The sequence below is a fragment of the Synchiropus splendidus genome, chromosome 8, assembly GCF_027744825.2.
Source record: "Synchiropus splendidus isolate RoL2022-P1 chromosome 8, RoL_Sspl_1.0, whole genome shotgun sequence".
Classification (NCBI taxonomy): domain Eukaryota; kingdom Metazoa; phylum Chordata; class Actinopteri; order Syngnathiformes; family Callionymidae; genus Synchiropus; species Synchiropus splendidus.
The window spans coordinates 26,028,911-26,056,888 of NC_071341.1; the positions used below are offsets into that span (position 1 = coordinate 26,028,911).

A 27,978-nucleotide genomic window follows, 5' to 3' on the forward strand; every position below is an offset into this window, starting at 1 on the left:
CCGGCAGTCGTACCGCGTTCATGTTTCTAGAAACCAGCGAGACTCGTGTAATAAACTGCTTATACCAGTGTTGTTTCACTCCCGGTTGGCTGTTTGTCTAGTATTGGAAGGTTGAGAGTGCCGGTTAGTTCCACCTACTGTTCGTTTAAGTCGCCACCACTGGTCCTGGTCTCCTCAGCATCAGCCAGGCACGAGCCAGTGTCCTTCCAGAGCTGCCTGGATGCTTCCGGACTCGGGAGACGGAGCCGTTTCCGCCGCCATTGCGGATTTTGGACGGAAGAAGAGCCACTGCTATCACTCGGTGCAGTGCAGAAGATAAACCGAGGAGGTGGAGACGTACCACATTGATGCTGATACCCGTCTCAGGGAACGCGTTGAACAGCGCAGCTCGGGATAATTCGGCGCGTTTTTCACCAGGTTGCTCCGACCTACAGGAAGCGCGAGGAGGTCGAAGCTATCGCGCTGCTAGTGGCCAGCTAGCCTAGCCTAGCCTAGCCGTACGGCTGATCTTCCCGGGATCCGGTCAAGACCGAGGGGTATCCACCATGGCGCAAATTCTGCCTATCCGGTTTCAGGAGCACCTGCAGGTATGTTGACAGACGTACATATATACACATATATCTGATTTGAATTGCGTGTTTGACGTCCTCAGGATGACAGCTGCTTGACAAGCTAATGCAAATGAATGACCTCCCCTCCCCCGTTTTGCTAGCAACTAGCCTCAGCATCACCATCAAGTCACTTCCACAGCAACCGCGGCTTCTTATTCTTATTCATAACATTCCTTTAAAGACCAGTATTCATGATGCAAATACATAAAAGTGTGCCATTTCCTCGGCGATAACGCCTTCACGCTGTTAGAATATCGCACACATCGCCGTCGGTTTCCAAAACCGTATCGAATATTTCGTCCTAAGTCGTGTATTGAAAGGAGGATGTGGGGCGGTAGATGGATGGATGGATGCTTGTCAGGTCGCTGGAGGCTGTCAGCTGCAGTGTGGACGTCACAGCGAGGCTGCTGGGTCACGACATTACTGTAGGATGTGATGCTTACGGTTCATTTTATTATGTAACCACTTCATATATTTTTTAAAAACACGCGATTATGATCTCATGATCTCAGTGGTTTTACCACACTGGAGGCAGTTTGCTCTTGGATTAGGACGCTCTTCTCTGAAGCCGTAGACACGCTTGCTACAGGAGTCTTGGCTTATGCTCAAGGACGAGCTTTGAAGAACGATGTCTTACAGCCACGTTTGTAGAGGCCGTGTGTGCGTGTGTTAATGACAATGTCGGTCGGTTGTTTGCTGTGCATGACTCAGCTCTGCAATTTGCTTGTATAAAGTGTGATGATCAATGAAAACGTAGGGACATGCTGCTGCTGTATATACTGTAGTTGTAGTGCATGGCTGTGATAAATCATTGCACTTAGAACCTAAAAAAATGCGTACTTCAAAGATAATTCTGAGCATCAGCACGTATCCTTGTTAAGTAAAGTCTAGATGGGGAAAATGTAAATTCTACTCTGGACAGGTGCTCTTCTGGTCTGGCGTGGTGGCCTGTCCATGGTGTTTCCCGCCTGCCTCTCAGTGTAACTGGCACAGAAGTATTGTGCGTGTGGCACTGAGTGGAAATAAGGGAATGCAGTCTGATGTTTTGGCCATTTTTCAAAGTTAGGTATCAATTTTCTATTTCGATGATGTGGCAATAGAAAAAGCAGATTATAAAGTACCGTTCACTGGTCACTAGTGTTCTTATATTTTGAGATGCATCAAAAATATTACATTCCTTTGTGAAGAAATTCAAGAGGCCTGAAGTTCTCTTGTTGTTTTCGTCTTGATTTGCTTGGACAACTGTCCAAAGTGCAAGATCATCCACTGGTTGCATCACATTCTGCTGCGTGTCAAGATTTGAAATAAGTAATGGAACCAATTCCTTATGACGTGAGGTGAAAGGGGACACACTGCCACACAGTAACAGCAGAGGTCATTCTTGGCCCTGTCAGACTGTGCATGGGGACTTGTGAGCTTGGCATCTTTCTTGAGGAGAGGATATGAGTCATGTCCATATGATTAGATTTAAAATAATTCTGACTCTTCTTTTTTGCAGCATATTATGTATTAATATTGATAAAAATGTTGATAGTGTCGTAGCCATCGCAGAGCTATTGTTAAAACCTCTCACTCATGAGAAATGTCTACTATTATGGAAATGAAGGTCAAAACTTCATTTCCATCATATAGAAAATCAAGTATGAAATACAAACCTAATTCACATACTGCTCTCATATCCTATAGCAAAATCATGCTATTTGAATCATGTTTTAGTCATTGCAATGTAATACGTTCAGTTCAGAAATAAATCAAGTTAACTGCCCAGATTTTTATGTGAAAAAACATGTTGGGTTATAAATAGAAAAACATTTTATTTATAAAATGTTTAAAATGTACTACTCTAAGTGTGTTTTTCCCCGTTTTTCAGCTCCAGAACCTGGGGATTAATCCTGCCAATATTGGATTCAGCACTCTGACCATGGAGTCTGATAAATTCATCTGTATACGGGAGAAGGTTGGTGAGCAGGCCCAGGTGGTAATCATCGATATGGCCGACCCCAACAACCCCATCCGCAGGCCCATCTCTGCTGACAGCGCCATCATGAACCCAGCCAGTAAAGTGATTGCCCTCAAAGGTAAGCCCAAAATCTTCTGAGAGAACTATTTTTACAGAGAAGTATTTGCTGAACTAACGATAAATGGTAAAGTTGTTTGATTTGTTGCGCAGCTTTTGTAGCACATTGTGTTTGTGTTGTCAGTCAACCGTGTAGTCGTAAAGAGTCTGCTTTTCATTTGAATATGCACACAAGACGCCTCATTTCTCTTTGTCAAGCATGTAGAGGTATGACAAACGGTGCAGTGTGTAATGAAATTAACTTTGTCTGAAATCAGTACAGTCACAACTTACTCAACTGTCACACTATCATGAATGCTTTGTCTACTTTGCTTGTTTTTGCTCTTTTTCATTTCTTACTGCTTACTTATGTTTGCAGATGGTGAGTTGAATTTTACATATCACAGTTGTCAAAATGTAACCCTGTTTGCACTGTCTTGGAATGGTCTGCACAATAGTGATGGCAGTGTAATGAATGCCTGGATTAGTAGAAGCAACACAAGCAGAGTGGTCAAATTGAAGATCTTTATGATCATGTGCCTTGTGCTTTTTTTTTTTTTACTTTGGCTTTGTGGTCCTTATTTAGATGCAATGACTTGGACTGTACTTAACAGTCTGTCTGTGGTGACACACCAGCAGATGAATGGTTAATGAACAAGGTCAAATACACATCAGTGTTTGAAAAAGATGGCAGCCAACTTAATTAAAAACCTTGGCATCATACATTAGCTCAAGTTAGATTGCCTTTATTCTACTCACAATGGGGAAATACCGTTGTTAATATATAGTTACTATGAGAGGATGATCAGATATATGGCCATTGAATTATTTATCACCAATAAAAGGACACCTCCGGTTATTCATCAGTCACTTTTACATGACAAACAAATTTCTGTCTTTGAAAAATTTGGTTTTGTTCAGGAAGTAATTTTTAAGTTGTCAATTCGAATTACTCAGCTGCATGATTGATTAATTATGGTGAAATATATCTTGTGCTTCTAGGGCTGAACTTAACGTAATAACAATGCACGGCACCGAAGTGAGGAATCTCCAGTGATCTTGAGCGGACTGTTAAATTAAGGTTATGTTAGGTCACTGCTTGAGGGCTGTCGCAAGACTGAAGGATCATGATGTCAATCGTCATGGCTATTTTTTTGTATTCAAATGTTTAGCTTTATATATTTTTCGTACGTGCTATTTGCAGTGCTTTGTTAGCTTTTCTCACTCCAAAATATCTTGAGCGTCTAAACCATTTGTTGGACTTGATTTGAGGGTTTCAGTGCATCTGTCCAGCATCCTTCCCATCATCACATCTGTTTGTGTGCTTTGCCTTGTTTACCCAATCTGCATTCAGATCCACACCGGTAATACATTCCTGTCTATCTCCAAACCAAATGACAATTGAATTGGGGGGGGATTTGTTGTTTAATTTTGTCTATTCTCAAGAATTGGTAAGTTTTTGTGAGGACCATGTAAACAAACATAATAAAAAAAGCTTTATTTATTCTGTAATTGACGCTTAAATAGACGTGTGGAATGTAGCATATTTTCATATCATTTAAAATGACATACACCAGTTTTCTAATTGAAAGCGACAGGATCTGTCCTGTTGTGTCACTGAACCCAGCTGAATGCAGATCTACCACAGAGTGGTTACCTGTCTGTTGGTCTTGTCTTGTTTGAGTCTTTCTAGCTCATTGTTTGGTGCTTTGCTGTAAATTAGACCAAACTTTGACTACCAATGTTTCTCTTCTTTCTGGGAATTGGTAGACCCAACTAGCTTATCTTCTCCCTTGTATTCTGCAGTTGGATAATCGTGGTAGCTTTGTTTGTTGTGTCTGAGAGACGAGAGTCATTATTCGGAGTGATTTTTCTTATCTTGGCCCCGCGACTATTTTCAGCTGCCAAAACGCTCCAGATCTTCAACATCGAGATGAAGAGCAAGATGAAGGCTCACACGATGACGGATGATGTGACCTTCTGGAAGTGGATCTCCCTCAACACGGTTGCCCTGGTCACAGACAATGCAGTGTATCACTGGAGCATGGAAGGCGACTCCCAGCCAATCAAAGTCTTTGACCGCCATTCCAGCTTGGCTGGCTGCCAGATCATCAACTACCGCACTGATGCCAAACAGAAGTGGCTGCTGCTCATTGGCATCTCGGCGCAGGTGTGTATGAATATACACAACAAGGCAGTCCACTCATATTACTTTACGAGCTGCTGCGTATGAATGTTTTCCTTTTTACTGCAACTCCATGGCACCTGTGGCCTGAATTGTATCATTGTTCCCATTCAGCAAAACCGCGTTGTGGGAGCCATGCAGTTGTACTCAGTGGACAGAAAGGTGTCCCAGCCCATCGAGGGTCATGCTGCTGGCTTTGCACAGTTCAAGATGGAGGACAACACAGAAGAATCCACCCTCTTCTGCTTTGCTGTGCGAGGACAAGCAGGAGGGAAAGTAAGACGTCTAAATATCCAATAGTCATCATGACAATAGTCATGTAACATTTGTATTTTTCTCAGCTGCATATTATTGAAGTGGGAACGCCACCGACGGGCAACCAGCCCTTCCCAAAGAAGGCAGTAGATGTTTTCTTCCCTCCGGAAGCTCAGAACGACTTTCCTGTTGCTATGCAGGTGAGTGAACTGACAGGTGTGATTCAGCCAAACCTGCACTGGCAGGCATGGCTTGTGCTTTCTTGCTTCTTGTTTCTTCTTAGCCTCTTCTTTCTTTGTGAAATGCAGATCAGTTCTAAGCAAGATGTGGTCTTCCTCATCACAAAATATGGGTACATCCACCTGTATGACTTGGAAACTGGCACCTGTATCTACATGAATAGGATCAGTGGCGAGACCATCTTTGTCACTGCCCCCCATGAGCCAACTGCTGGGATCATAGGAGTCAATAGGAAAGGACAGGTACTTCATTTTTGGCCACACCAGTAGTTTTCATTTGGACTGGGATATTTGAGGAATGCTCCCTCTTTTTATTATGACATTCTTGATTCAGTTTCATGGAACCCCCACTTGTGTTCGTGTGTTCAGGTTCTTTCCGTGTGTGTGGAGGAGGAGAACATCATTCCCTACATCACCAATGTGCTCCAGAATCCTGACCTTGCTCTGCGAATGGCAGTCCGCAACAACCTTGCTGGTGCCGAAGAGCTATTTGCCCGCAAATTCAACACCCTTTTTGCAGCAGGCAACTATTCAGAAGCTGCCAAGGTGGCAGCCAACGCACCCAAGGTAGCACCGAATTGTTGACACATGCAGCATGCGTTCGACTCAGTAAGGTTTACTTCATCATACCTATTTTTAGGGCATCCTTCGAACTCCAGACACAATACGAAGATTTCAGAGTGTTCCAGCTCAACCAGGCCAGAGGTCTCCACTGCTCCAGTACTTCGGCATATTATTGGATCAAGGCCAGCTTAATAAGTTCGAGTCTCTGGAGCTGTGCAGACCTGTTCTTCAGCAGGGCCGCAAACAGCTGCTGGAGAAATGGCTGAAGGAAGACAAGGTTTGTTTTCGGTGATTGAGTGAATAGTTGGATATTTAAAGTGGTAGTTGGTGATGAAGTCAGACCTCAATTTGTTGGCAGGGTAATTTTGGGTTCCATGATTAAGTATAGTAGCTTGTGCCCATTCCGCCTTCTCCTGAGTTTTTGCTCCTGTCACACGTTTTATATTTTTCATCTGGTTGCAGCTGGAGTGCTCTGAAGAGCTCGGAGATTTGGTGAAGTCTGTCGACCCCACACTCGCCCTCAGTGTCTACCTCCGAGCTAATGTCCCCAACAAGGTCATCCAGTGTTTTGCAGAAACTGGCCAGTTCCAAAAGATTGTACTGTACGCAAAGAAGGTTTGTTCACATTCTTATTTCAACATAAATAATCAAGATATGAATGGTTTCCTTTCTGAATGAAATGTGTGGAGCATATTTGCTATTCCACTTACCTGCTTTATGTATGAATTGCTGAATACGGGTCTAAAGAAAACATGTTCTTTATTTCCTATCAGGTGGGTTACACTCCAGATTGGATTTTTCTGCTGAGAAATGTAATGCGGATCAGCCCAGAACAAGGTCTGCAGTTCTCTCAAATGTTGGTTCAAGATGAGGAGCCACTTGCTGACATCACACAGGTACATTAACAGTAAACTTAAGCACATATAAACCCAGAAATTACTGTCTTAAATGTGAAAGTATGTTGCTTCGTTACTGTCTGTTGGGAGCAAGTGTCAAATGTTGCTGTTCTTTTTTCAGATTGTTGACGTCTTCATGGAGTACAACTTAATCCAGCAGTGCACATCATTCCTCCTCGATGCTCTGAAAAACAACCGGCCCATGGAAGGACCACTGCAGACCCGACTACTGGAGATGAATTTAGTTCATGCGCCACAGGTATGTGCCCGTTTTAAGACGTTATCTCTTTCTACTTCTAATTTTAGAATACGATAAATGGGTTTTTAATTTGCAACTGGAGACAGATGGTAATGTCGTCTTTGCCTTGAGGTCATCAATACATCAGAATGTCTCAGCCTTACTTAATAAAGCCTTACCTAATAATGTCCTCATCTAAAGACTTAATGTATTTGTTTCTCATGATTATTAACACATCTCTCCCTGCAGGTTGCGGATGCCATCCTGGGAAACCAGATGTTCACCCACTATGATCGTGCACATGTAGCGCAGCTCTGTGAGAAAGCAGGTCTCCTGCAGAGAGCGCTGGAACACTACACTGACCTTTATGACATCAAACGTGCAGTGGTGCACACACATCTTCTCAACCCAGAGGTAATGCATAGTAGTTCAGATTGTTTTATTCAATATTTGTATGAACAAGGTTTTATCCCTAATAACCACATTCCCTTTCTGTCATGATAGTGGTTGGTGAATTTCTTTGGCTCCTTGTCAGTGGAGGACTCTCTTGAGTGTCTTCGAGCAATGCTCTCTGCCAACATCCGCCAGAACTTGCAAATCTGTGTCCAAGTCGCCTCCAAGTACCACGAACAACTCACCACCCAATCCCTCACCGAGCTCTTCGAGTCTTTCAAGAGCTTTGAAGGTGAACTGTGATGGCCACTTGAGTTTTGGAGGAAATGTTTTGCTTTATTGAACCAACTTTCTCCCTTCAGGCCTGTTTTACTTTTTGGGTTCCATTGTGAACTTCAGCCAGGACCCAGAGGTTCACTTCAAATATATACAGGCTGCATGCAAGACAGGTCAAATCAAAGAGGTGGAAAGAATCTGCCGAGAGAGTAACTGCTACGATCCAGAGCGTGTGAAGAACTTCCTCAAGGCAAGATTGATCACCAGCTTTGAATGGATTCACTGTCATACATATACAACTGTCAATAATATAGTTATATTCTACCCGTAGGAAGCTAAACTGACAGACCAGCTGCCTCTGATTATTGTGTGTGATCGGTTTGATTTCGTCCACGATCTGGTGCTCTACTTGTATCGCAACAGTCTGCAGAAGTACATTGAGATCTATGTTCAGAAGGTATGTATGAGGATGCAGTTAGCTCAACATACAATTGTCTTGTAGAGCAGGTTGATGAGTCCGATTGTGCTTCAGGTGAACCCCAGTCGCCTGCCAGTCGTCATCGGAGGTCTGCTTGATGTGGATTGTGCTGAGGATGTGATCAAAAACCTGATCATGGTAGTGAGGGGACAGTTCTCTACAGATGAGTTGGTCGCTGAAGTGGAGAAAAGAAATAGGTGAGACAAATAATTACACTGGGAATTAGCAAATTCATCTGCTTTCTCACCAACACTTTCATAAAAACCATCCTCCAGATTGAAGCTTCTGCTGCCGTGGCTAGAGGCGCGCATTCATGAGGGCTGTGAAGAACCTGCAACTCACAACGCCTTGGCCAAGATCTACATTGACAGCAACAACAATCCTGAGCGCTTCTTGAGGGAGAACCCGTTTTACGACAGCCGTGTGGTGGGAAAGTACTGCGAGAAGAGGGACCCTCACCTTGCCTGTGTGGCCTACGAGAGAGGGCAGTGTGACCAGGAACTTATTAATGTAAGATATATGTGCAACAATAGTCTTTGCATAACCATCAACTGCAGAAATTGATTTTGCATTGCATCAACATTTGATTTTCCACCATTCAACTGTTGTGTTCTATGTTTCAGGTGTGCAATGAGAACTCACTGTTCAAGAGTCTGTCCCGCTACCTTGTACGCCGCAAGAATCCAGAGCTGTGGGCCAGTGTTCTGCTGGAGACCAACAACTACAGAAGACCCCTTATTGACCAGGTCAGTGTTAAGCTTCTGACAATCATGTTCTTCTCTTAGAGGGAAATCAGTGAGCAACAAATATAGATTATTTAGTTCTTAAGAGAGATTAACAGCTAATATGCCCAGTCTCTATCAAGACTTTTGATTTTGATTAAAGCTTAATATTTAAAAAGAATTTGCAAAATTATAATTCTCCTCAACTTAAGTTTTTTCACATTGTACAGTTTTTAACTTTAACACACACCATTATTTATTGTGATGGGTGGGTGACTGTACCCTGCAGGATTTGAAGTCTGTTTCAATTCTGTCTTCTGTCCCTGTATGAAGGTTGTTCAGACGGCTTTGACTGAGACACAAGATCCTGAGGAGGTTTCTGTCACAGTCAAGGCCTTCATGACTGCAGACCTTCCCAATGAGCTCATCGAGCTTCTGGAGAAGATTGTCCTGGATAATTCGGTCTTCAGTGAACACAGGTAAGCATCCTTCGCCAAATATGTGAAATGAAACTTATCATGAATATTTAGCAAATAGCCAATATTTTGATTACTACCTGCATCCAGTAAGCATGTTTTATCAATTATTCCAGAAACCTCCAGAATCTCCTCATCCTGACAGCAATTAAAGCAGATCGAACACGAGTCATGGAGTACATTAACCGCCTGGACAACTACGATGCCCCGGACATTGCAAACATTGCCATTAGCAATGAGCTGTTTGAGGAAGCCTTTGCTATTTTTAGGAAATTTGATGTCAACACCTCTGCAGTGCAGGTCAGTACGTTGACATGTCGCACTGCGCTGTGGCCGTGTTGTGTTACTGAACGTGATGACACCTTTGCTGTTAGGTTCTAATCGAACACATTGGAAACCTGGACAGAGCTTATGAGTTCGCTGAGCGCTGCAATGAACCTCCAGTTTGGAGTCAGCTGGCGAAGGCTCAGCTCCAAAAAGGTTTAGTGAAAGAAGCGATTGACTCTTACATCAAGGCCGATGACCCCTCTGCTTACATGGAGGTGGGACAGGCGGCAGCTCAGAGTGGTAAGACCATATCATCTATGGAAGTTAGGGACTATTTTCCCTATTTATTTATGTATTTTTATTTACAGGGAACTGGGAGGACCTGGTGAAATTCTTGCAGATGGCACGCAAAAAGGCCAGAGAGTCTTATGTGGAGACTGAGTTGATCTTTGCTCTGGCCAAGACCAACCGCCTCGCTGAGCTGGAAGAGTTCATCAATGGACCCAATAATGCTCATATTCAGCAAGTGGGTTGTGGAAAGTGCTTCTCAAAATCAGTGTATTCACCTGTGTAACAACTTTTTATCCCCTGATGATTCTCTCTTAGGTTGGTGATCGTTGCTATGACGACAAGATGTATGACGCTGCCAAGCTGCTTTACAACAATGTGTCCAACTTCGGTCGCCTGGCCTCCACTTTAGTTCACCTGGGTGAATACCAGGCTGCTGTCGATGGAGCCCGGAAAGCAAACAGCACTCGCACATGGAAGGAGGTGAGACATGGCTTTCTTCAGCGAAGCTTCACGTGTGTTGGTTTGAAATGTCATTCATCACTGTACCTCTTTGCTTTCAGGTGTGTTTTGCGTGTGTGGACGGGAAAGAGTTCCGACTGGCCCAAATGTGTGGTCTGCATATTGTTGTACATGCAGATGAACTGGAGGAGCTCATCAACTATTATCAGGTCGGTTGTATACTTCATGGCGTCGCTCATTATCTACATGAAATTTTTCTGTGTGAATATGTACTGTAAAGTGGCAACTGACGCAATAACACATGGTATGGCTGTAAGAAATCAAATGTAGTCCAGTTTAAATGTGTATTTCACACGCATGTTTTTCCACAGGACCGTGGTTACTTTGAAGAACTGATCACAATGCTGGAGGCTGCGCTCGGACTGGAGCGCGCTCACATGGGGATGTTCACAGAGTTGGCCATTCTGTACTCCAAATTCAAACCCCAGAAGATGAGAGAGCACCTAGAGCTCTTCTGGTCCCGCGTCAACATTCCCAAGGTAAACTGTGACGTCAACGTCTCACTCACTCAGCTGACATGGCGGTGTTGAACTGATCTGTGAGTATGTGCATGCTAGGTTCTCAGGGCAGCAGAGCAGGCCCACTTGTGGGCAGAGTTGGTGTTTCTCTACGACAAGTATGAGGAATATGACAACGCCATCATCACCATGATGAGCCATCCTGCCGATGCCTGGAAGGAGGGCCAGTTTAAAGACATCGTCACAAAGGTTTGAAGGCGATATCAGCTTGTCATGTGGTCAGGTGGTCATCTGTTACTACCTTTCAGGTGGCAAACGTGGAGCTGTATTACAAAGCTATCCAGTTTTACCTGGAGTTCAAACCACTGTTGCTGAATGACCTTCTCATCGTCCTCTCGCCCAGACTGGATCACACGCGTGCCGTCAACTTCTTCAGCAAGGTTCGACTGTGATTTGTTGCTTCATGTTTTTCATGTCTTCCAGGAGTGATTTTCTACCGATCTGTCTCATAATTAACATCTATCTGGTGGTTCCATTTGGTCGGTGTAGGTGAAACAGCTCCCCCTGGTGAAACCATACCTCCGCTCCGTCCAGAATCACAACAACAAGTCTGTCAACGAAGCGCTCAACAACCTCTTCATCGTTGAGGAAGACTTTGCGGTACGACTTAGGAATGTTTTGTGTATCTGCTCAGGGTTGTGTCTTGTAAACAAGGTGTGATTGTCAATGATCAGTCACTTTTGAAAGAACTTATTTCTGGATTTCCTGAGCTTCTGAAGCAACATGATTTTCTAATCCTGCTTATCTTGCAGGCTTTAAGAACGTCCATTGATGCATACGACAATTTTGACAACATTTCGTTAGCTCAAGGGCTGGAGAAGCACGACTTGATCGAGTTCAGGAGGATCGCAGCGTATCTTTTCAAGGGCAACAACCGCTGGAAACAGAGTGTGGAGCTGTGTAAGAAGGACAAGCTCTATAAGGTCTGCGGGAACCTTTGAGTCGGTTTCTTTGCCCGAGTTCCCTTTAACTCACGCACGCTGGTGTCTCCCCACAGGATGCCATGCAGTACGCCTCAGAGTCGAAAGACACGGAGCTGGCGGAGGAGCTCCTTGCTTGGTTCTTGAATGAAGACAAGAAGGAGTGTTTTGCTGCGTGCCTCTTCACTTGCTACGATCTGCTGCGGCCAGATGTCGTGATGGAGACCGCCTGGCGGCACAACCTCATGGACTTCTCCATGCCGTACTTCATCCAGGTCATGAGAGAGTACCTGTCTAAGGTGGGTTACCTGACCAAGCGCCACTGTGGATGCTGCTTGAAAGTTTTTCGACTGAGCGTTATTTGTAATAAGCAACATTTCTCCATAATTACAAAGACAACTGAACTGTTTCAGTTTTGCGGCATCTTCTTCTCATGCTCATCATCCTCTGGTTCTCTCAACCTCTGTTTGATCACTGGTTCCCTCCTTCTAATTTGGGTTGTCTTCTGCACCAAGTACTTTCCATACAAATGTGCTCCCGGGGTATTTCTTGAGCCTGTACGTCCGTTCATGATAGTATTTTATATTATCATTTCCTTGGATAATTTGTTTTATATGAGTGTATCATACCTGACAATGTGCACAGGTCAGCCACAGAAAAATTATTTCAAAACAGAGTTTATTTTATTTGTCTTTTTTTTTGATAGTCTTACATCAGGCGGTCTAATTTAGAAGTATTCATGTGCTGAAAACCTAAGACTTTTTAAAGCCGGCTCCCTTAATACCTGGTGGAGGCTGAATGCTCCAGGAGCACATTTGCATCCAAAGTGGTATTATGATTTGTCATGGAGGGCCTTTGTATTTGCTTTGTGGAGATGTGTTTGTGTCTTTGCTCTCTCCTCTCTGTGGCTCTCGAAGTCTTTTTTTCTCCTCAAGTTGCCTCTCTGAATCTCTTTTCCAGGTTGATGCGATTAAGGAAAAGGTGAACGTTGAATCCAATTTCTGATCATTCTTTTTTTTTTTTTTGACCCCCTCTGTCCTGTAGCCTGTAGCTGGGAGGAGTAAAATTAGAATGACTTGCATGAACGCACTCCCATGTGTCACTCTGCTTCTTCTGATTGTAATCCACATCTTCACTGACCTCCTGGAGCTCACAGGTCCCAGAGTGGGGCCCTCACTACACACACACACACACAGACGTGCTCCGCTGGGGTGGGCTTGGCAGGCTGCACATTTCATTTCAGGAGTTGTGATAACTGCAAATACCTGCTGCGTTTAAATCCAGCTCTATTCCTGTGAATAACGGGTGTTCTGCAGTGAGACTAGTGTTGGTTTTCATGTGGACTTCTCTCCAGCCCCCCCCCCTCGTGTGTGGTTGAGGTGCTCCACTCTGGATCACTGCTAATCACTGACTTTAGGTCAAGGTAGTCATAGACGTGTTCTTAAATATTGATTTGGTGTCTTGGAATGCTGCTGTTATTTGGTTGAATGACAATTTGTCCTTAACTTTTCATGAACTAAGTTTCCATTCGCTTAGCATGGGCATTGTTTATCAGAGCAATGGGACCCAGTTACATTGTATCTTAATCAGTATGTGTTGGAGAGTTCAACAGACAAGTGGTGCGACAATAGTCTTAGAACAAGTCGCTGGTTCAGTATTACCACAGGCTTCAGTGGAGACAATTCAGTCAGGTGCAGCATGTGGCGAACAAATGTAGCTTCCTTCTTCACCATAGTAGTTGCTGTAATAACAATAATCTTCATATCACAGAAGCTCTACACCTCACCTCACCCGCAGTGAGGTGAACTGTTGACATTGAATATGTAGAGGGATGTGTAGCCTGTTCATGCTGATGTTGACGCCGTACAGTAAAACATTCGAATGAAAAAAGCATGACTTTTTACGTCCTTTAGTCGAGCTGTGTGTTCGGCCCGAGAGTCATGGCTGTTGGCTGTGCCTGCTTCTGGAATCCCTGAGCTGGCTGTCCGAACTCATCTCGTCCTCTGTAGTCACTCCCTCCACTCTGGCTATCGGCTTCCTTCGACTCTCTCTCTCTCTCTCTCTCTCTGGTCTTGCACTCTTCTAGTCCAGTAACCGAGCGTGTGCCGCTTCAGCATGTCTCTCCTCAAATGAAAATGCTTGCTTAACTGACCACTCTTTCAGATTCAAGTATGTAGAGAACTGAAGTCAGTAGCGTCGCTTGCACGTCCGAGCGTCTGAGCCTGATCCTCTGCCACTAAACCCTTCAGCTCTCTGCTGCTTCTTAGCCAGTTTAGATTCTGCTGAGGAGGAGGCGAGGAGGCAAGTGAACACAGGAGAACATCCAAGGTGGTTGAATGTTACCAACGTAAGGACAAACATTTCCCTAAATTACATCGCATGCCATGGTGCCCCTCAAGTGAAGCCGGTCACCTGACAGGAAAAGGTTGAGTCTGGCTTCAGTCTGAGGTTGTAGCGGTGTCACACCTGAGCCAGTTCTCTGTTTTCAGTTCTCTACATACGCAGCGTGTCACGCAGGAGCGTTGAGGCGGCTGGGTGATGGGACCATTGTTCTCCAGTTGCCCACACGTTTCCCAGCTCTAGAGGCTAATGGTTGGGTTGAGATCTGATGAGAGATACGGTTTATCTGCCATGGAAAATGCTGCGTCTCCTGACCACGTGAAGTTGTTCAGCAGCAGATTGACACTGTGGTCTAGTGATGGGCTGATGAGGCTTCATGAAACATGAGATCTGTAGGTGGCGCTGCTGGTTTAGAAATGAGCTGAGGTTTCACTGAAACGGCTGTTGCAATCCCAAGTTATTTGAGCAGCAAGCGCCATCTAGTGGGCTCTGGAAATGCGGCCACTGTTTCATGAAGCCTCAGCAGCCCGTCACTGCTGTGCTCCCTCAGCAACAGCAGTCTAAAGTGAGTCGCTTGTGCGGGTTGGTTCTGTGTAGCTGCTGTGAGCCTCCACCTGTAGTTCAGCTCCGTAGCGTGGCCCGTAACTCACTAGTCGCTCCCCGGTGGCTGACTCCAGCCCAGTAGCTCACTCACCAGCCTGATGCGTTGTTTAAAACTGGACTGTACTGGTCTCCGCCTGTCAGGAACGGTTCCATCCGTCAGCCAGTGAAATTCCCCAGAGGTCAGTCTGACAGACCCAGCGTCTGAGCTGGGGCTCCCCCAGAGCCCCTCTACCCTCCTCCTCCACCCCCCGACACGCTCCCAGCTCTCACCACGCTCACTTGTGCCCCACAGGTGGACAAGCTTGAAGCCTCCGAGTCCCTGAGGAAACAGGAGGAGCAGGCCACCGAGTCGCAGCCCATCGTCTACGGTAAGGCGGCGCAGAGCCAGGGGCCCGTGCCGGCTCATGGACGTGTGTCCCATGTGTTGCAGGAACCCCCCAGCTCATGCTCACCGCAGGCCCTAACGTGGCAGTGCCCCCCCAGCAGGCCTACGGCTACGGCTACACAGCAGCCCCCGGGTTCCCCCAGCAGCCGCAGCCCGGCTTCGGCTACGGCATGTGATCGAGCCCCGTCTCCCCCAGCTCCTCACCTGCAGCCGCAGCCCGCGCTGCTTCTCATTCCTGTTTTTTTATTCCGTCGTCCTGTCACAAGAGCAAATATTTAAAAGTGTCCAAGGACTATTGTTTGTTGTTTCTTTGCTCAACATTCCATATTTATAATGACTTGTTTAGAATGTTTCCTCCACATCTTTTATTTCATTTTATTTTTTTAATGGCTTGGACGGGAGTGGCGAGCCTCTGGAGCTGCTGCTGCTGCTGCTGCTGGAGCGTTGGACTCTGCACTGGTGAAGGAAGAAGTCACGTGGAGAAGCTCCTGTTGTGACGTCGTCCCATCCGTCTGTAAAACTCGTGCTTGTACATTGTGAGGAGGGAAGAGGCGGCGTGTGATAGCTGAACAAATGCTGCCCCTTCCATGGCCATAGCTAGTACCACTCCGTCATGGTAGTATATCCCGCACAGGCCTGTAGCTTGATGGAGTTCTGACACACACGGGCCGCTGTGTGAGTGTGTGACCCTGGGCAGCTGCTCCTCCCTGTGTTCCAGTGACCTCTCGTGCTGTGGACAGTGCTTGTGTGAGACTGTGTCTGTGTATGTGACAGGCAGGAGTCCGGGACTCTCTCTCCTCTCCAGCCTCTTCGTGCTGAGGTCTGTGTGTGTGTGACAGGTGTCGTGCCGTTTCCCTCGCTCACCGTTACGTTGTACAGATGTGAAAGTTGCTCGATGAAAAAAAAAAAACCTATTTGATGGAGAAGCCACACCCCTTCCCCCCGCCCCACCCCCCTCCTCCGCTGACCGGGACAGCGGGAGGGTGTGAGGGCCGGGCACCACACTCCTCTAGGCTCCGTGTGACTGTAGGTCTCCTCACGTCCCGTTTTCTGTGGCGAGGTCCCAAATAAAAGTATTTACCTTGATGTACTTGACTCCCCGCCCCCCACTCCAACTTAAAAGCTGTGTGTGTTGCGTGTCACCTGACCCTGCCATCACTTCTTTTCTGTTGTCATGCATATGAATAAATACAGAGGGTCTGTCAACGATAAGTGGAGAATACGACGTAACAGAAAGGGAAGTACTAGCCCAAATAAACACTACCAACTGAACTGAGGACGGCGTGGAGTCTTTATTGTGAGTGGTGTGGACGGCTCCGCCAGCTCAGCTCATCTGGGCCCGAGCCTTCCGCTGCACCTGGCTGCAGTACCTCTCCGGGAGTCCAGTCTCCCTGCAGGACACCAGCACTTGGACTCCTCACGTCTCATCAAACATGGTGTTGGGTGGAATCTCCTCTCTCTCACCTCAGCTCCTGCAGCTTCCTCTCCTTCACCTCATTGAGGTGCTCTCTCTTCCTGCTGGCTTCCTGGTTCAGACGCTGGCCCTCCTTGAAGATCTCCATCCTCTTCCTGACGGCCTGGGCCTCCACCTCCTTCACCTGCTGCCTGATGGCTTCAGCGTGTTTCTGCATGCTCTCCCTCTGCTTTCCTTCCTCCACCTTCTTCCTGGCCAGCATCTCCTGCTGAACCCTGTGAGGAGACATGAATGAGAAGGTCCGACTTCCCGGCGCTTCCTTTGTTCGCTTCCTTAGCGAGGTTCTCACTTGAGCAGCCGCTCAAACTCGGCCTTCTCGCGCTCGGCCTCCATGGACAGGAAGTGTTCCTTGCAGTGCACCTGCTCCACTCGGGCCGCCCGGAGCTTCTCCTCCTCCTGGGCTTTTCGGAGAGCCAGCTCCTTCTCTTTCTTCCTCCACTCCCTGTCTGCTGCCTCCTGGTTCCTCCTGGCTCGCAGCTCATCCTGGGCAACAGGAACTTAACATGCCGGTCTCCACTGAGCCGGACAAGCACCATCTGGACTCTCCTGACCTGCTCTGCCTTATAGTCTCTGGCCCGCTGCTGTTGAGCCCTCAGCCTGGCGATCTCCAGCTCCTTGTCCTTCTTGATCCTCCTCTGCTCGGCGTCGTACTCGGCCTCCCGCTCCTGCAGGACCTACCACATCAGAACACACACGCCATGACACCATGTCGCCACCTGAGGCGCCATCTCACCAGCTTCTTCTTGATGTAGTCCATCTCCCTCATGTCAGCCAGCTTCTCCTCCTCCCTCCTCTGCTCTTTGGCCTGGATGGCCTCAGCATTGATGCGCATCACCTCCTGGTGCAGAAGCCGCTGCTCCTCCCGTTTCTTCTCCAGGGCCTTGTGCGAGACAGCATTATTCTGAGACCATGGTTGCAGATGCACATGAGTCACGCTCGTGTCAGCACCTTCAGATCCTCCAGGTTCATTCTCTCCTGCTTCTCCCTGATCTGAAGTCTCTCCTGCTCTTTGCTCATCTCCTCCATTTGCTTCTCCTCCAGCCGCTCCTGGATCTGGCTGCAGATCTGCTGCATCCCACTGGAGGACGAGATCTTTGGCTCATGCCTCTCAGGTCAACAACAACAACGTGGCTTCATGCTCCTCTACTTGACTCTCTGTTGTCTCCTCAGCTCTTCAATCTGCTCCACCGCCTCCACAGCCTTCCGCCTCTCCACCTCCATCATGGCATCCAGACGCTTCTCCTCCTCCGTCATCTCCTGCTGGATGACTTTCTTCTCCTGGATTTGGGCGTCGCGAGTGGCTTGACATTGAGCCCCCAGAATCAGCTGCAAGGACGAGTCAGTCAAGCGCTGCTCCAAGTGAAGAGAGGTGTGGCCCTCTACCTTGTTGAGCTCTTTGACCTCCTCCTCCTGCTCCAGCCTCAGGTGGTTCGCTCGCTCCAGCAGGCGTGTGGCTCGCGCCTGGGCCTGCAGCTCCACCTCAGTCGGAGCCTGCCTCTCTCCACGGGACTCGTCTGCCTCCTGCAGCTGACGCCTTCTCTCCTCAGCAGCTCTCTGGGGGACGACACACCAGACTGGGTCATCAGACCTGGGACCAGAGAGCAGAGACTCCCACCATCCCCTCCTCTCTCCTCCACTGGAGCGCGTTCCCTTCCTCTGTGGCGGCGTCTCCACTGGTGGAGCAGATCTTCTGCAGCTGCGTGGAGGCCAGGCTGATGGACTCCCCTGCCAGGTCGCGGCGCCTGACCCTGCACACAGCAGCCATGTGAGGAGCCAGCAGCCAGGCTTCCCTGGGGAGAGTCCAACCTGAGAGTGCGGACCAGGTCTCTGGTGATTATCTGGAGGGTCTCGGCGTCTGCGCCCGGCGCCGAGCTCTGCAGAGACGGTCAGCCAGTCATTCTGGAGCCCTGCCCTCTGGCTCAGCTCTGTCAACCGAACCATCAGGTCCGACTGCGGCTGCTCCAGAACCAACACGTGTTGTGTGATGGATGACTGGTCCGTACTCACCGCCGGCCTCCCGAACAGAGTCTCATCCACGTGGGAACGTGTCGCTCTCCGGTGAAACCCAGAGGCCCGGCGGGTCTGACCTCCGCGCTGAACATTGCACTTGAGCGCGTCTTCATCCCAGTCATTCCACCCTGACGAACTTAACTGTGCGTTACTTACCTCAGCCCTCTTCATGACGAATCCACGTTTACAGAATGCTGACAGGTTTTGCAGCCACTGCCTCGGTCCAGCGTGCAGTTTTGTTGTCCGTTGCCCTGGAAACCAGGCCGCAGGTCTCCGGTTACACGGAAGCCAGCCATCATTCGTGTGCGCGCGCAGTTCAATAGTTAAGGTACTGAAATCTCAGCGAGGTGTCGGTGCGCGGAGGTGAAGAGGAACCACCGCGCGCATGCGCGTGCATCACTTTCCTACCTGATCAAGACGCCGGGTCTAAGGTGAGCACAGATTTAATTCGAGCTTTGAAGTGGGCCACCCACGTCGCTTCCGCGCGTCATCGCCGTGCGCCGATGTTGTTTTTAGCATTTAGCCTGCTAGCGCATGTGTCCGCAACGGGGTCCTGTGACATTCGCACTCGCTAAATGAACCGTGGCCTCGCCGCTGTCTCTTTCCACAACACACGACATTTACCCAAGAGTTTAGGCATTTTTACATCTCTGTTTCTAACCCAACTGAACCTGCTCGTGGTTCAAGCCGTTGGGTCTCAGGAAGAAGTCGTCTAAAACAGGCCAACTTCCGGTCCTCTGGGACCAACTCGCAGATCACTGCAGTGGAGATCAGGAGGAAAACTACAGATCACTGCAGTGGAGATCAGGAGGAAAACTACAGATCACTGCAGTGGAGATCAGGAGGAAAACTACAGATCACTGCAGTGGAGATCAGGGGGAAAACTACAGATCACTGCAGTGGAGATGAGGAGGATAACTATGAATCACTGCAGTGGAGATCAGGGGGATAACTATGAATCACTGCAGTGGAGATCAGGAGGAAAACTACAGATCACTGTAGTGGAGATCAGGAGGAAAACTATGAATCACTGCAGTGGAGATCAGGAGGAAAACTATGAATCACTGCAGTGGAGATCAGGAGGAAAACTACTGAGACTACTTCAAGCTGCTCCCGCTTCTCTGATCTAATGTACACTTATGCACAGTCAGAGAAACCAAAACACAAATGTTTGACCCCATGAAAATAATGTTATCCTCAATGACAAGTAGTTTGATCGATTGCATCACAAAGTTTTAATCTTATTATAACAATGTTGTCAAAAGGATCTATAGTGGAATCTAAAATGGTGAGACGTGACTCACAAGTGAAACCTGTTCAGATGGAGATTGATCAGGAAACGATGCCATTATGAGCTCAATTAAAGCGCGTTATCATGAAGGGCAACAACGTCTGGTGAGATTTGACTTTGAACTAAAGTTGGAAGCACCTGGTCACCTACAGCATTTGACTGTTGCCGTCCTTTGATCATGACATTGTCACCTTTAAAAGACGGAGAATAAGGAGTTTTTAAAGACAACCGAAGCATAAAAACCAAAATTGCAAGCAAAAGATGAGCAAACGCTACAGGAATGAGTGAGAAAGAATGATGTTGAGTTTTGGGGAGATGTATGTGGAGCTGGGCTGAGATGAATCAACCTGAAATGGGAGTGGATGGAAACGGTGATGCACCTTGGAATGTGCGGCTGGTTTGATCGTGTCGGGGATGAGGATGTTGCCAGCGTTGGCACAGGATGGTGCAGATGACAGCAGTAAGTTGGAACGAGTGAGTGAGTGGCTCCAGCAGGACGTGGACTTCTGTCCTGGAGAAGCAGAGAAACACAACCTGCCCAGGAGGGAGCGCGTCGTGTCTTCAGCCAGGCAGCGGCGGCAAACCCTGAGGCTCAGTTCCAAGTTAGAGGCCGCTGAGCTGAGAGCAGCGGAAGCTGAGCGAGCTGCTCAGCGAGCAGAAGCTCAGGCTGAAGAGAGGGTCCAGGCAGAGCGGGTCAAACTGCAGCAGAGCCTGGCTGCGTATCAGGAGCTGAGCAGAGAGGCGGAGCAGCTGAGGAGAGAAAGACTGGGCCTGAGAAAGTGCATCCAGGGCGTCGTCAAAGAGAAGGACAGCAACAACGGCGAGGTCATCGACCTGCTGAGAGAGTACTGCAGCGGCCTGCATCAGGAGGTCAGGGGCAAGGAGAACGCTCATCCACTGTTGGGAAGCCTGGAGGACTTGGTCCAGACCCTGCAGAGGGATCCAGCTGAAATCAGGAAAAAACTCGGCGCCGTTTTGGGTAAATCGGACGAAAGCCTCCCAGAGGGTCCCCCGTTGTTTAAGGTGGCTTATCAGACGGTGAAGAACCTGCAAAACCAGCTGAAGCAGAAGGAGAGCGTGATCCAGAAGTACCAGCTCCAGCTGGCGCAGGTCATAGAAGACCAAGACAAGCTCATCCACAGTCACCAGGAAGAGCTGAGGCTGCTGCATCACAGGCTGGAGTCGCCACCGCCTCACGTGGTGGCTCCCGTGGCCCAGAAGCTGATGCGCCTAGCTGAGCTGGAGGCCATTGTCCGGGAGCAGGACCTGTCCATGTCTGCCCTGCAGGAGAAGCAGAGCTGCGCTGCTGCCCAGCTGGAGGAGCAGAAGGTGTCCATGAAAGCACAGGCCAGGAAGCACGTGGACGCAGTGGCCAAGCTCCAGAAGAACCACGCGCTCCAGACTGAGCTTCTCCACCAGCAGCTGAGCCAGATGGAGATGAAGCTGAGCAGCCAGCAGGGGGAGCTGCGGGCTCAGAGGGAGGCGGCCGAACACTCGCTGAGCAGCAGCGTGAAGAAGCATGTGGAGCAGCTCAAGAAGCAGCTGGCGCAGAAGGAGAAGCAGGTCAAAGCTCTCAGCAAAGCTCTGCTGGATCTCAAGACCCAAATGGTGTCGGTGGCGGAGCAGCAGGTCCTCTCCGCCGCCGGGGGTCGAGAGGAGGGTGCAGCACGGAGGCTGGACCACAGATGTGTCAGAGAGCTGAAGGCTCAGGTCCAGGACCTCACAGAGAAACTCACCGCAGCCTCGGGTTCAGTCAAGGCCGCCAAGGGCAGGGAGAGCGTGGCCCGGCGGGAGGCCGAGGTCCTGAGGCTGGATCTGCACGCCAGCAAGAACAACCAGCGACGCCTGCAGGCGGAGAAGAACGCTCTGGTGCAGGAGGTGCAGAAGCTGAAGCAGAAGCTGGCCTTTGTCACCAGGTGCAGCAACACCCTGCTGTGAGGAGGAGCGTGGGATGGAGCCTGCTCAGCGGTGGAGCCTATCACACCCTTTTAAAGGACCTGTTCAACAGTGGAGGCCTCGAATGGCTCCGTCCTCAGTCAGGACCTGCTCTCTCACGCCTCTGAGAGATGAACCAATAAACACCATGCTTTCTTTCGGGACTCACCACCTGGTGTTAAGTGTGACGGCCTGGTCAGTAGGTGGCGCTCTCGGGTTAAAAATGAATGGTTGGTCAAATCTTCAGATTTCAGGGATTTTAGTGAACGTATTGGATGGAAATTTTTCTTTCTTTTTCTTTCCTGAAATGTTTTTTGTTTGACAGATTAAAAAGAAAACAAATACTTTCACAAAATACTGTATTGAATGGCGACGGCTCTGCATTTATTGATGGCAAGTTTAATCCTTTAAACCCCTTTATTTGCCGCTGCTCTCTCTCTCTCTCTCTCTCTCTCGGTGTGAGTTCAGTGATGTGGAACAGAGGTGGGCCCAGGTTATTGTGACTGCTGAGAGGGGCTGTCAAAGAAAGGAGGGTAGGAGGAAAGTGAGAATAAAAATCAAGTGATGACATCATGTGTGATGATGAAATTACTCCAGGGGTGGGATTCTATTACAAAAATGAATCTAGTTAATTAGAGAATTTGAGATTAATTAATCTCAATTAATCATAGTTTAATGCTATACGAATATTTGCCACAAGAAGCCACATTTTTCAATTTGAATGAATTTGATATATTACTGAATCAAATGATGGAGCCACACATGCAAACTATCGTTTATTTTGCATCAGTTTGACAGTAGCACAATAAACCATGATGGTGGCTATATTCAAGTTTTTATGTCACCTGATTTAAACTGAAGCTCTTTTAAGGTCTTGGAAATATTTGTATAAGAATTTCAATGTTATAAGAATTCCAAGTCCATTCAGAGTAGTGGAAACTCTGGACATTGTGTAGTGAAAAACCTCCCTGAACCAAAGCAAACAGATGTTTGCTTTGGTTCAGGGAGGATTCCTCCATGTTTGTTGTTGTTCTTCTCATCCTAGCTGCCACGTGTCTGGTGCATCAGTGGAGCAGGAACTCCTGCACTGACACAGGTTCCCTGTTGTCTGGAGAGCACACTGTTCCGTTAATTTACATTCAATTCTTTTTTTGTTGAAATTAATTGTAATGAACTTGTTAATGTCCCACCACTAGAAATTACACTTAAAAATGCACAGTAAATGTTGGTTTGTTGTGTTTAATTTTATTTAAACCACAATCCATTTAAAGATTCTCGTTGTGTCTCATACATGTCAAAATCTACTTTCTATTCTGATGTATTTTAATGGACAACAAATACTCTTAAAGTAGTCGATGGAAAAGGCGAACAATGAAGAAAAGTAATCAAACGAGAAAGTTATCTTTCAGTTCATCATAATGAAATATCACTTTTATAGTTTTCCTCTGACTCCTGGAGGGCCACATGAATAGAGTCAAAGGGCCGGACTTGGCCCCCGGGCCGCACTTTGCCCAGGGGTGCTCTGGCTGGTGGTTGTGACTGGCTGCTGTTCACCTCTCCCCGCAGGACAGGCTGAGGAGAGGGCGCCTCCTGCTGACGGACAGGGCTGGGGCCGGGGCCGAGGCCTGTCACGTGCACCTGCTGCTCGACTGCCTCAGGTCCGGCCTGCAGGGTTGACCATTAACCCGCTGATTACAAACGCGGTTGCTCTCCAGTGCATCTGCTCCTGAAGCAAAGTTCAGTCCCGGCAGCGTGTTCTGTCCCTGCTGCTGCCGCTGAGAGCCAGCCATGGCCGCCGCAGCCTACCGTTACTACCGCGCCAGCATATTTGCCGCCATGTTCCTGGGCTACACGCTCTACTACTTCAACAGGAAGACCTTCTCCTTCGTGATGCCGTCGCTGATGCAGGAGATCCCGCTGGACAAGGACGACCTGGGTATGTGTTGACCCCCCCACGCTGCACGCCTCCTCTCACCTGCCCTCTGCTCTGACTGCCTCTCCTCACCCAGGCCTGATCACCAGCAGTCAGTCTCTGGCCTACGCTCTCAGTAAGTTCATCAGCGGCGTGCTCTCCGACCAGGTCAGTGCCCGCTGCCTCTTCTCCCTCGGCCTCTTCACCGTGGGAGCCATCAACGTGGTCTTCTCCTGGTCCTCCAGCGTGGCCGTCTTCTCCGCCCTGTGGTTCATCAACGGCCTGGGTCAAGGTTTGGGTTGGCCCCCGTGTGGCCGGGTGCTGCGCAAGGTTAGACCCTGCCGAGAGCGAAGATCTGAGCGGAGCAGGCCGTCACATGTCCTCTGCTCTCCTCCTCTGGCGCCAGTGGTTCCAGCCGTCCCAGTTCGGCACCTGGTGGTCGATCCTCTCCTGCAGCATGAACCTGGCCGGCAGCGTGGGGCCCGTGGTGGCCACGGTGCTGGCTCAGAGCTACAGCTGGAGGAGCATCCTCTGGGCCTCGGGCATGAGCTGCGTGCTGCTCTCCTGCGTCTGCCTGCTGCTCATCAAGAACCAGCCGCAGGACGTGGGGCTGCCCAACCTGGAAGTCAGTGTCCAGAAGAGCAAAGCAGGTGAGGCGCTGCAGCCGTGACTCGGGCGGTGGGTAAAGGTCAGCGGCAGAGTGGACTCTGCCCCCCGCCGCCCCTCGCACGCCGCTGCCGTGTGCTGCTCTGCTGAGCCCAGCCAAACATCTCCCTCCGCTGCAGGAGCCTCCAGCCACAGCACCCTCTCGGAGCTCCTCCTCTCCCCCTACCTGTGGCTGCTCTCGCTCTCCTACCTGGTGGTGTTCGGGGTGAAGACGGTGTGCACGGACTGGGGGCAGCTCTTCCTCATCCAGGACAAGGGCCAGTCCGCTCTCCTGGGTATGAGATGGACGAACAACGTGCGGCTAGTTTTGGCTGACGTCCACGCTGCTCTCTGCAGGCAGCTCCTACATGAGTGCCCTGGAGGTCGGGGGGCTGCTGGGGAGCCTGGCTGCTGGCTACTTCTCAGACAAGGCTGTGGCTCAGGTGAGTGTCCCGCTTCATCAGTCTTAGTTACTTACATGTAACTTCAGTTCTATGAAGACGTGCGAGGCCATGTAACGCGCTTTGCTATTGGTTACCTCCACTCCCGAGGCCCCGCCTCAAGCCCCAAAGGTGACTATGAAGGTAGCATCCTCATCCTCAGCACTGACAGTGTTGATCGTGTGGGAGTTCACAGCCCAGAACTTTAGAGCAGAGAGCGCCATCTAGTGGCCTCTTATAATAACAAGAAGCCCACCATTGACAATACTTCCTTCTTTACTTCAAAATGTTTCAGTTGAGGAAATAGTTTTCCGTGAAATGATCTCTGAACCTTATGAATTAAAGTTTGCCTGGGTCACATTTGGAACCCTCTGCTGCCCCCGTCTGGCCACTCAGCTCAATGAACATCGCTTTTTATTTGGTCAAGATGGAGTACAGTCTGATTTACTGCCATCAAAACTACTACCCAGAATAGTGTCTGACATTACTGCCTGTCACCACTTCACTTCTCTTATTGACGCTGGTGAGCACGTCCGGTCACGTGACCGGCCGGATTCTTCTTCGCGTCACTCACATGTAGCGCTACTGCCATCTGCTGCCCGTCAGCGCACAGTACACTGATGTTCATCCTCAAGCATCAGTTAGAGCGAGTGCACCTTGGCAGGGCCGCGCTCCAGCGGCTCTTCTGAGTCTGTCTCCACAGTGAAAGGCGCCTCCTCACCTCTGCTTGTGTGTCTCTGTGCAGCACGGCCTGAGAGTGTACGGTAACCCTCGCCACTTCCTGGTCATCTGTTTGATGGGGAGCATGTGCGTCTCCATGTATCTGTTCCGAGTGACTGTCACTGCCTCCAGCTCCCAGGTATCACTGTGCCTGCCACATGGCTTCAGCTCTGTCAGCGGCTGAGCTCAGGAGTCTGTCCGTGCAGGTGTGGATTCTGAGCCTGGGCGCCATCTTCGGCTTCTCCTCGTACGGACCAATAGCTTTGTTCGGGGTCATAGCCAACGAGAGCGCCCCCTCCAACTACTGTGGGACGTCACACGCCATCGTCGCCCTCATGGCCAACGGTGAGTTCCACGGCTACAGACTTCGGACTCATAGTAAAGATGATGATGATATACAGTATATAAGCAAACTGCTGATGACTCCTGCGCTCCACCTCCAGTGGGAGGCTTCCTCTCGGGCCTGCCTTTCAGCACCATCGCCAAACATTACAGCTGGGACACGGCCTTCTGGGTGGCCGAGGTGGCGTGTGTGGTCACCACGGTGGGGTTCTTTCTGCTGCGCAACATCAGGACCCAGATGGGCCACGTACCCAAGAAAGACGACTAGAAACCCCAAGAGACTCTAGGACAACAAGGCCAGTTTAGGATGAAAGGTGCCAGTGCTTCGGCTACTCACTCAACTCAGTTCAATGTTGGTTCATTTGTGATGTGATGTGATGACTTCGTATAATGATGAGAAAGGAACAATATATTGTTTAATTTGTAAGGTTTTTTTTTTTGGCTTTGGGAGCTTTAATAAATTTTGTTTTTCGTTTGTCCTTCCTTTTTTACTCACAGCTGCAGTGAGAAACAGGTGGAGCTGTTTATTATTGTTATTATTTTGTATTTACAAACCATATTTACAATGTGACGAGGCCAAACATGGCACGGCAAATAAAACCAATGTTCCAGTCAGAGAATCTGTTTCAGATGCCACTGGTGTTCATTAAGAGCCGGATCCAAAGTTGCCAGCTTTTTCTGCGATCTCCAACGCAGCCTTCAGATTCTGATCAAAGAGTTCGCACCTGGAACACAAACCAGACTTTTGGATCAGAGTTAGTGCTGTTACACTTCTCAGGTGACACACACACATTGACACTGGACTGGTTTGAAAGAGGGATCCCTCAATGTTCCAGCTGAGCTCTTACCTAATCGGCATTTCCAGGGAATAAAACGGATTCTTCAAGGCGAAGTCTGAATAAATTTCATAAATCTTTCTGAGCAGAGCGTCGACACCAGACTGGCGGGGGTCAGCCAGCACTATGAACTTTATACCTACAAGAACCAAGCGGTCAGGAACCACCACCGTCACAGAAACCTGGGGCCATGATCACCACTGCTGCACCTGTGAGCGTCTGGTAGCAGTGCAGTTTGAAGACGTCCGTTTCCAGCATCTCAATCCCTGAACTGCCAACCTCAGGCGAGAGCTGCGAGCCGATGGCAAACAACCTGGAACAGACCGTCTGATGAGAAGCTGTGTCGGGCCCTGAACTCCGACCCAGGTGTGAACGTACGAGTGGAACATGGAGGCCAGCATGAGTTTCTCATTGGAGCTGAGTCGCGCTCTGCCGAAGCGAATGGAGACGGGGTAGTTGGTGGGCTCCTTCAGGAACTCCAGGATGTCCTTCCCCTCTGCTGTGCTCTTCCCCAGCACGTCCACGCCGTTGATGGACAGAACGGCGTGACCCACTGGAAGCACGAGCAGATGCGAACAGGTGCGCGGTTTTTAGGACGAAACACCGACCGATACCACGCAAATACTATTACGATCACTGTGGCTGCCTCGTATACACTATACGTACATAAGACAGGAGTTAATCCACGACCATTGCACGGGTTCAAACACGGAATCACACGTATCGCGTACATATATCTGACCTGGGAAGACCGGAGGCGTCACCCGCTAACGCCGGAGCTAACAGAGTCAGTTACCTCGGATTCCATCTCGCTGTCCGAACGACACCACCACCTTTTCGTCGTGATGCTTCAGCACCAGATCTAGAGGGAAGCTGAACGTCTTCTCCACCTCCGTCCTCGGAACGTAGTTGTCGCACTGGTAGATTAAACCGCCCGCTTTATTGACCACATACACACTGAAGATCGCCATCTTGGCCTCCGTCTGCTCAGCTGACAGCCAGCGTCACGTGATCTCGGGGCGTCGCAAACAATATATTTAAAAAAACAACAACACAATACTATAATTAAGCAATATTAAATCAAAGTCACTTTCAACGTATTTATGGAAAACCTACATTCAGACACGCTGCGCTTGAACAT

General features: G+C 48.8%; 4 protein-coding genes across 10 annotated transcripts; 2 read left to right on the plus strand and 2 right to left on the minus strand.

The window, feature by feature from the left end:
* Positions 1-101: 101 nt before the first annotated feature.
* LOC128764230 (clathrin heavy chain 1-like) lies at positions 102-16,531 on the plus strand. Of its 3 annotated transcripts, XM_053873812.1 has the most exons (34): positions 103-587; positions 2,482-2,689; positions 4,569-4,837; positions 4,967-5,128; positions 5,194-5,307; positions 5,416-5,589; positions 5,716-5,913; positions 5,987-6,187; positions 6,373-6,525; positions 6,684-6,806; positions 6,928-7,065; positions 7,294-7,458; positions 7,549-7,729; positions 7,800-7,963; positions 8,045-8,170; positions 8,246-8,388; positions 8,467-8,701; positions 8,815-8,937; positions 9,247-9,392; positions 9,506-9,689; positions 9,764-9,956; positions 10,025-10,182; positions 10,263-10,427; positions 10,508-10,615; positions 10,778-10,945; positions 11,024-11,173; positions 11,233-11,364; positions 11,474-11,584; positions 11,737-11,907; positions 11,982-12,203; positions 12,865-12,885; positions 14,989-15,026; positions 15,140-15,215; positions 15,278-15,426. In XM_053873812.1, the coding sequence occupies exons 1-33, from the start codon at positions 546-548 to the stop codon at positions 15,168-15,170; spliced, it is 4,917 nt and encodes a 1,638-aa protein (XP_053729787.1). In that variant the 5' UTR covers positions 103-545; the 3' UTR covers positions 15,171-15,215; positions 15,278-15,426. The 3 variants fall into 3 exon arrangements, with proteins under 3 accessions (XP_053729785.1, XP_053729787.1, XP_053729786.1); XM_053873810.1 differs by lacking the exon at positions 14,989-15,026 and having other exon boundaries at positions 102-587; positions 15,278-16,531; XM_053873811.1 differs by lacking the exons at positions 12,865-12,885; positions 14,989-15,026 and having other exon boundaries at positions 15,278-16,530.
* cfap45 (cilia and flagella associated protein 45) lies at positions 15,759-20,191 on the minus strand. Of its 5 annotated transcripts, XM_053873818.1 has the most exons (13): positions 20,021-20,191; positions 18,873-18,967; positions 18,714-18,800; positions 18,513-18,580; positions 18,322-18,454; positions 18,090-18,260; positions 17,854-18,032; positions 17,655-17,784; positions 17,440-17,607; positions 17,258-17,371; positions 16,996-17,189; positions 16,697-16,921; positions 15,759-16,623 (listed from the first exon to the last, which is right to left on the minus strand). In XM_053873818.1, the coding sequence occupies exons 2-13, from the start codon at positions 18,885-18,887 to the stop codon at positions 16,557-16,559; spliced, it is 1,551 nt and encodes a 516-aa protein (XP_053729793.1). In that variant the 5' UTR covers positions 18,888-18,967; positions 20,021-20,191; the 3' UTR covers positions 15,759-16,556. The 5 variants fall into 5 exon arrangements, with proteins under 5 accessions (XP_053729793.1, XP_053729792.1, XP_053729790.1 ...); XM_053873817.1 differs by lacking the exon at positions 20,021-20,191 and having other exon boundaries at positions 18,873-19,532; XM_053873815.1 differs by lacking the exon at positions 20,021-20,191 and adding an exon at positions 19,125-19,531 and having other exon boundaries at positions 15,760-16,623; positions 18,714-18,967.
* slc37a4a (solute carrier family 37 member 4a) lies at positions 18,620-26,478 on the plus strand. Its single transcript, XM_053873823.1, has 9 exons — positions 18,620-19,147; positions 23,509-23,878; positions 23,952-24,184; positions 24,261-24,504; positions 24,640-24,795; positions 24,857-24,942; positions 25,685-25,798; positions 25,866-26,004; positions 26,103-26,478. Exons 2-9 carry the CDS (start codon positions 23,731-23,733, stop codon positions 26,267-26,269), a joined length of 1,287 nt encoding a protein of 428 aa, XP_053729798.1. The 5' UTR covers positions 18,620-19,147; positions 23,509-23,730; the 3' UTR covers positions 26,270-26,478.
* Positions 26,412-27,931, minus strand: trappc4 (trafficking protein particle complex subunit 4). Its single transcript, XM_053873824.1, has 5 exons — positions 27,634-27,931; positions 27,216-27,390; positions 27,047-27,150; positions 26,850-26,976; positions 26,412-26,726 (listed from the first exon to the last, which is right to left on the minus strand). Exons 1-5 carry the CDS (start codon positions 27,806-27,808, stop codon positions 26,648-26,650), a joined length of 660 nt encoding a protein of 219 aa, XP_053729799.1. The 5' UTR covers positions 27,809-27,931; the 3' UTR covers positions 26,412-26,647.
* Positions 27,932-27,978: the final 47 nt, after the last annotated feature.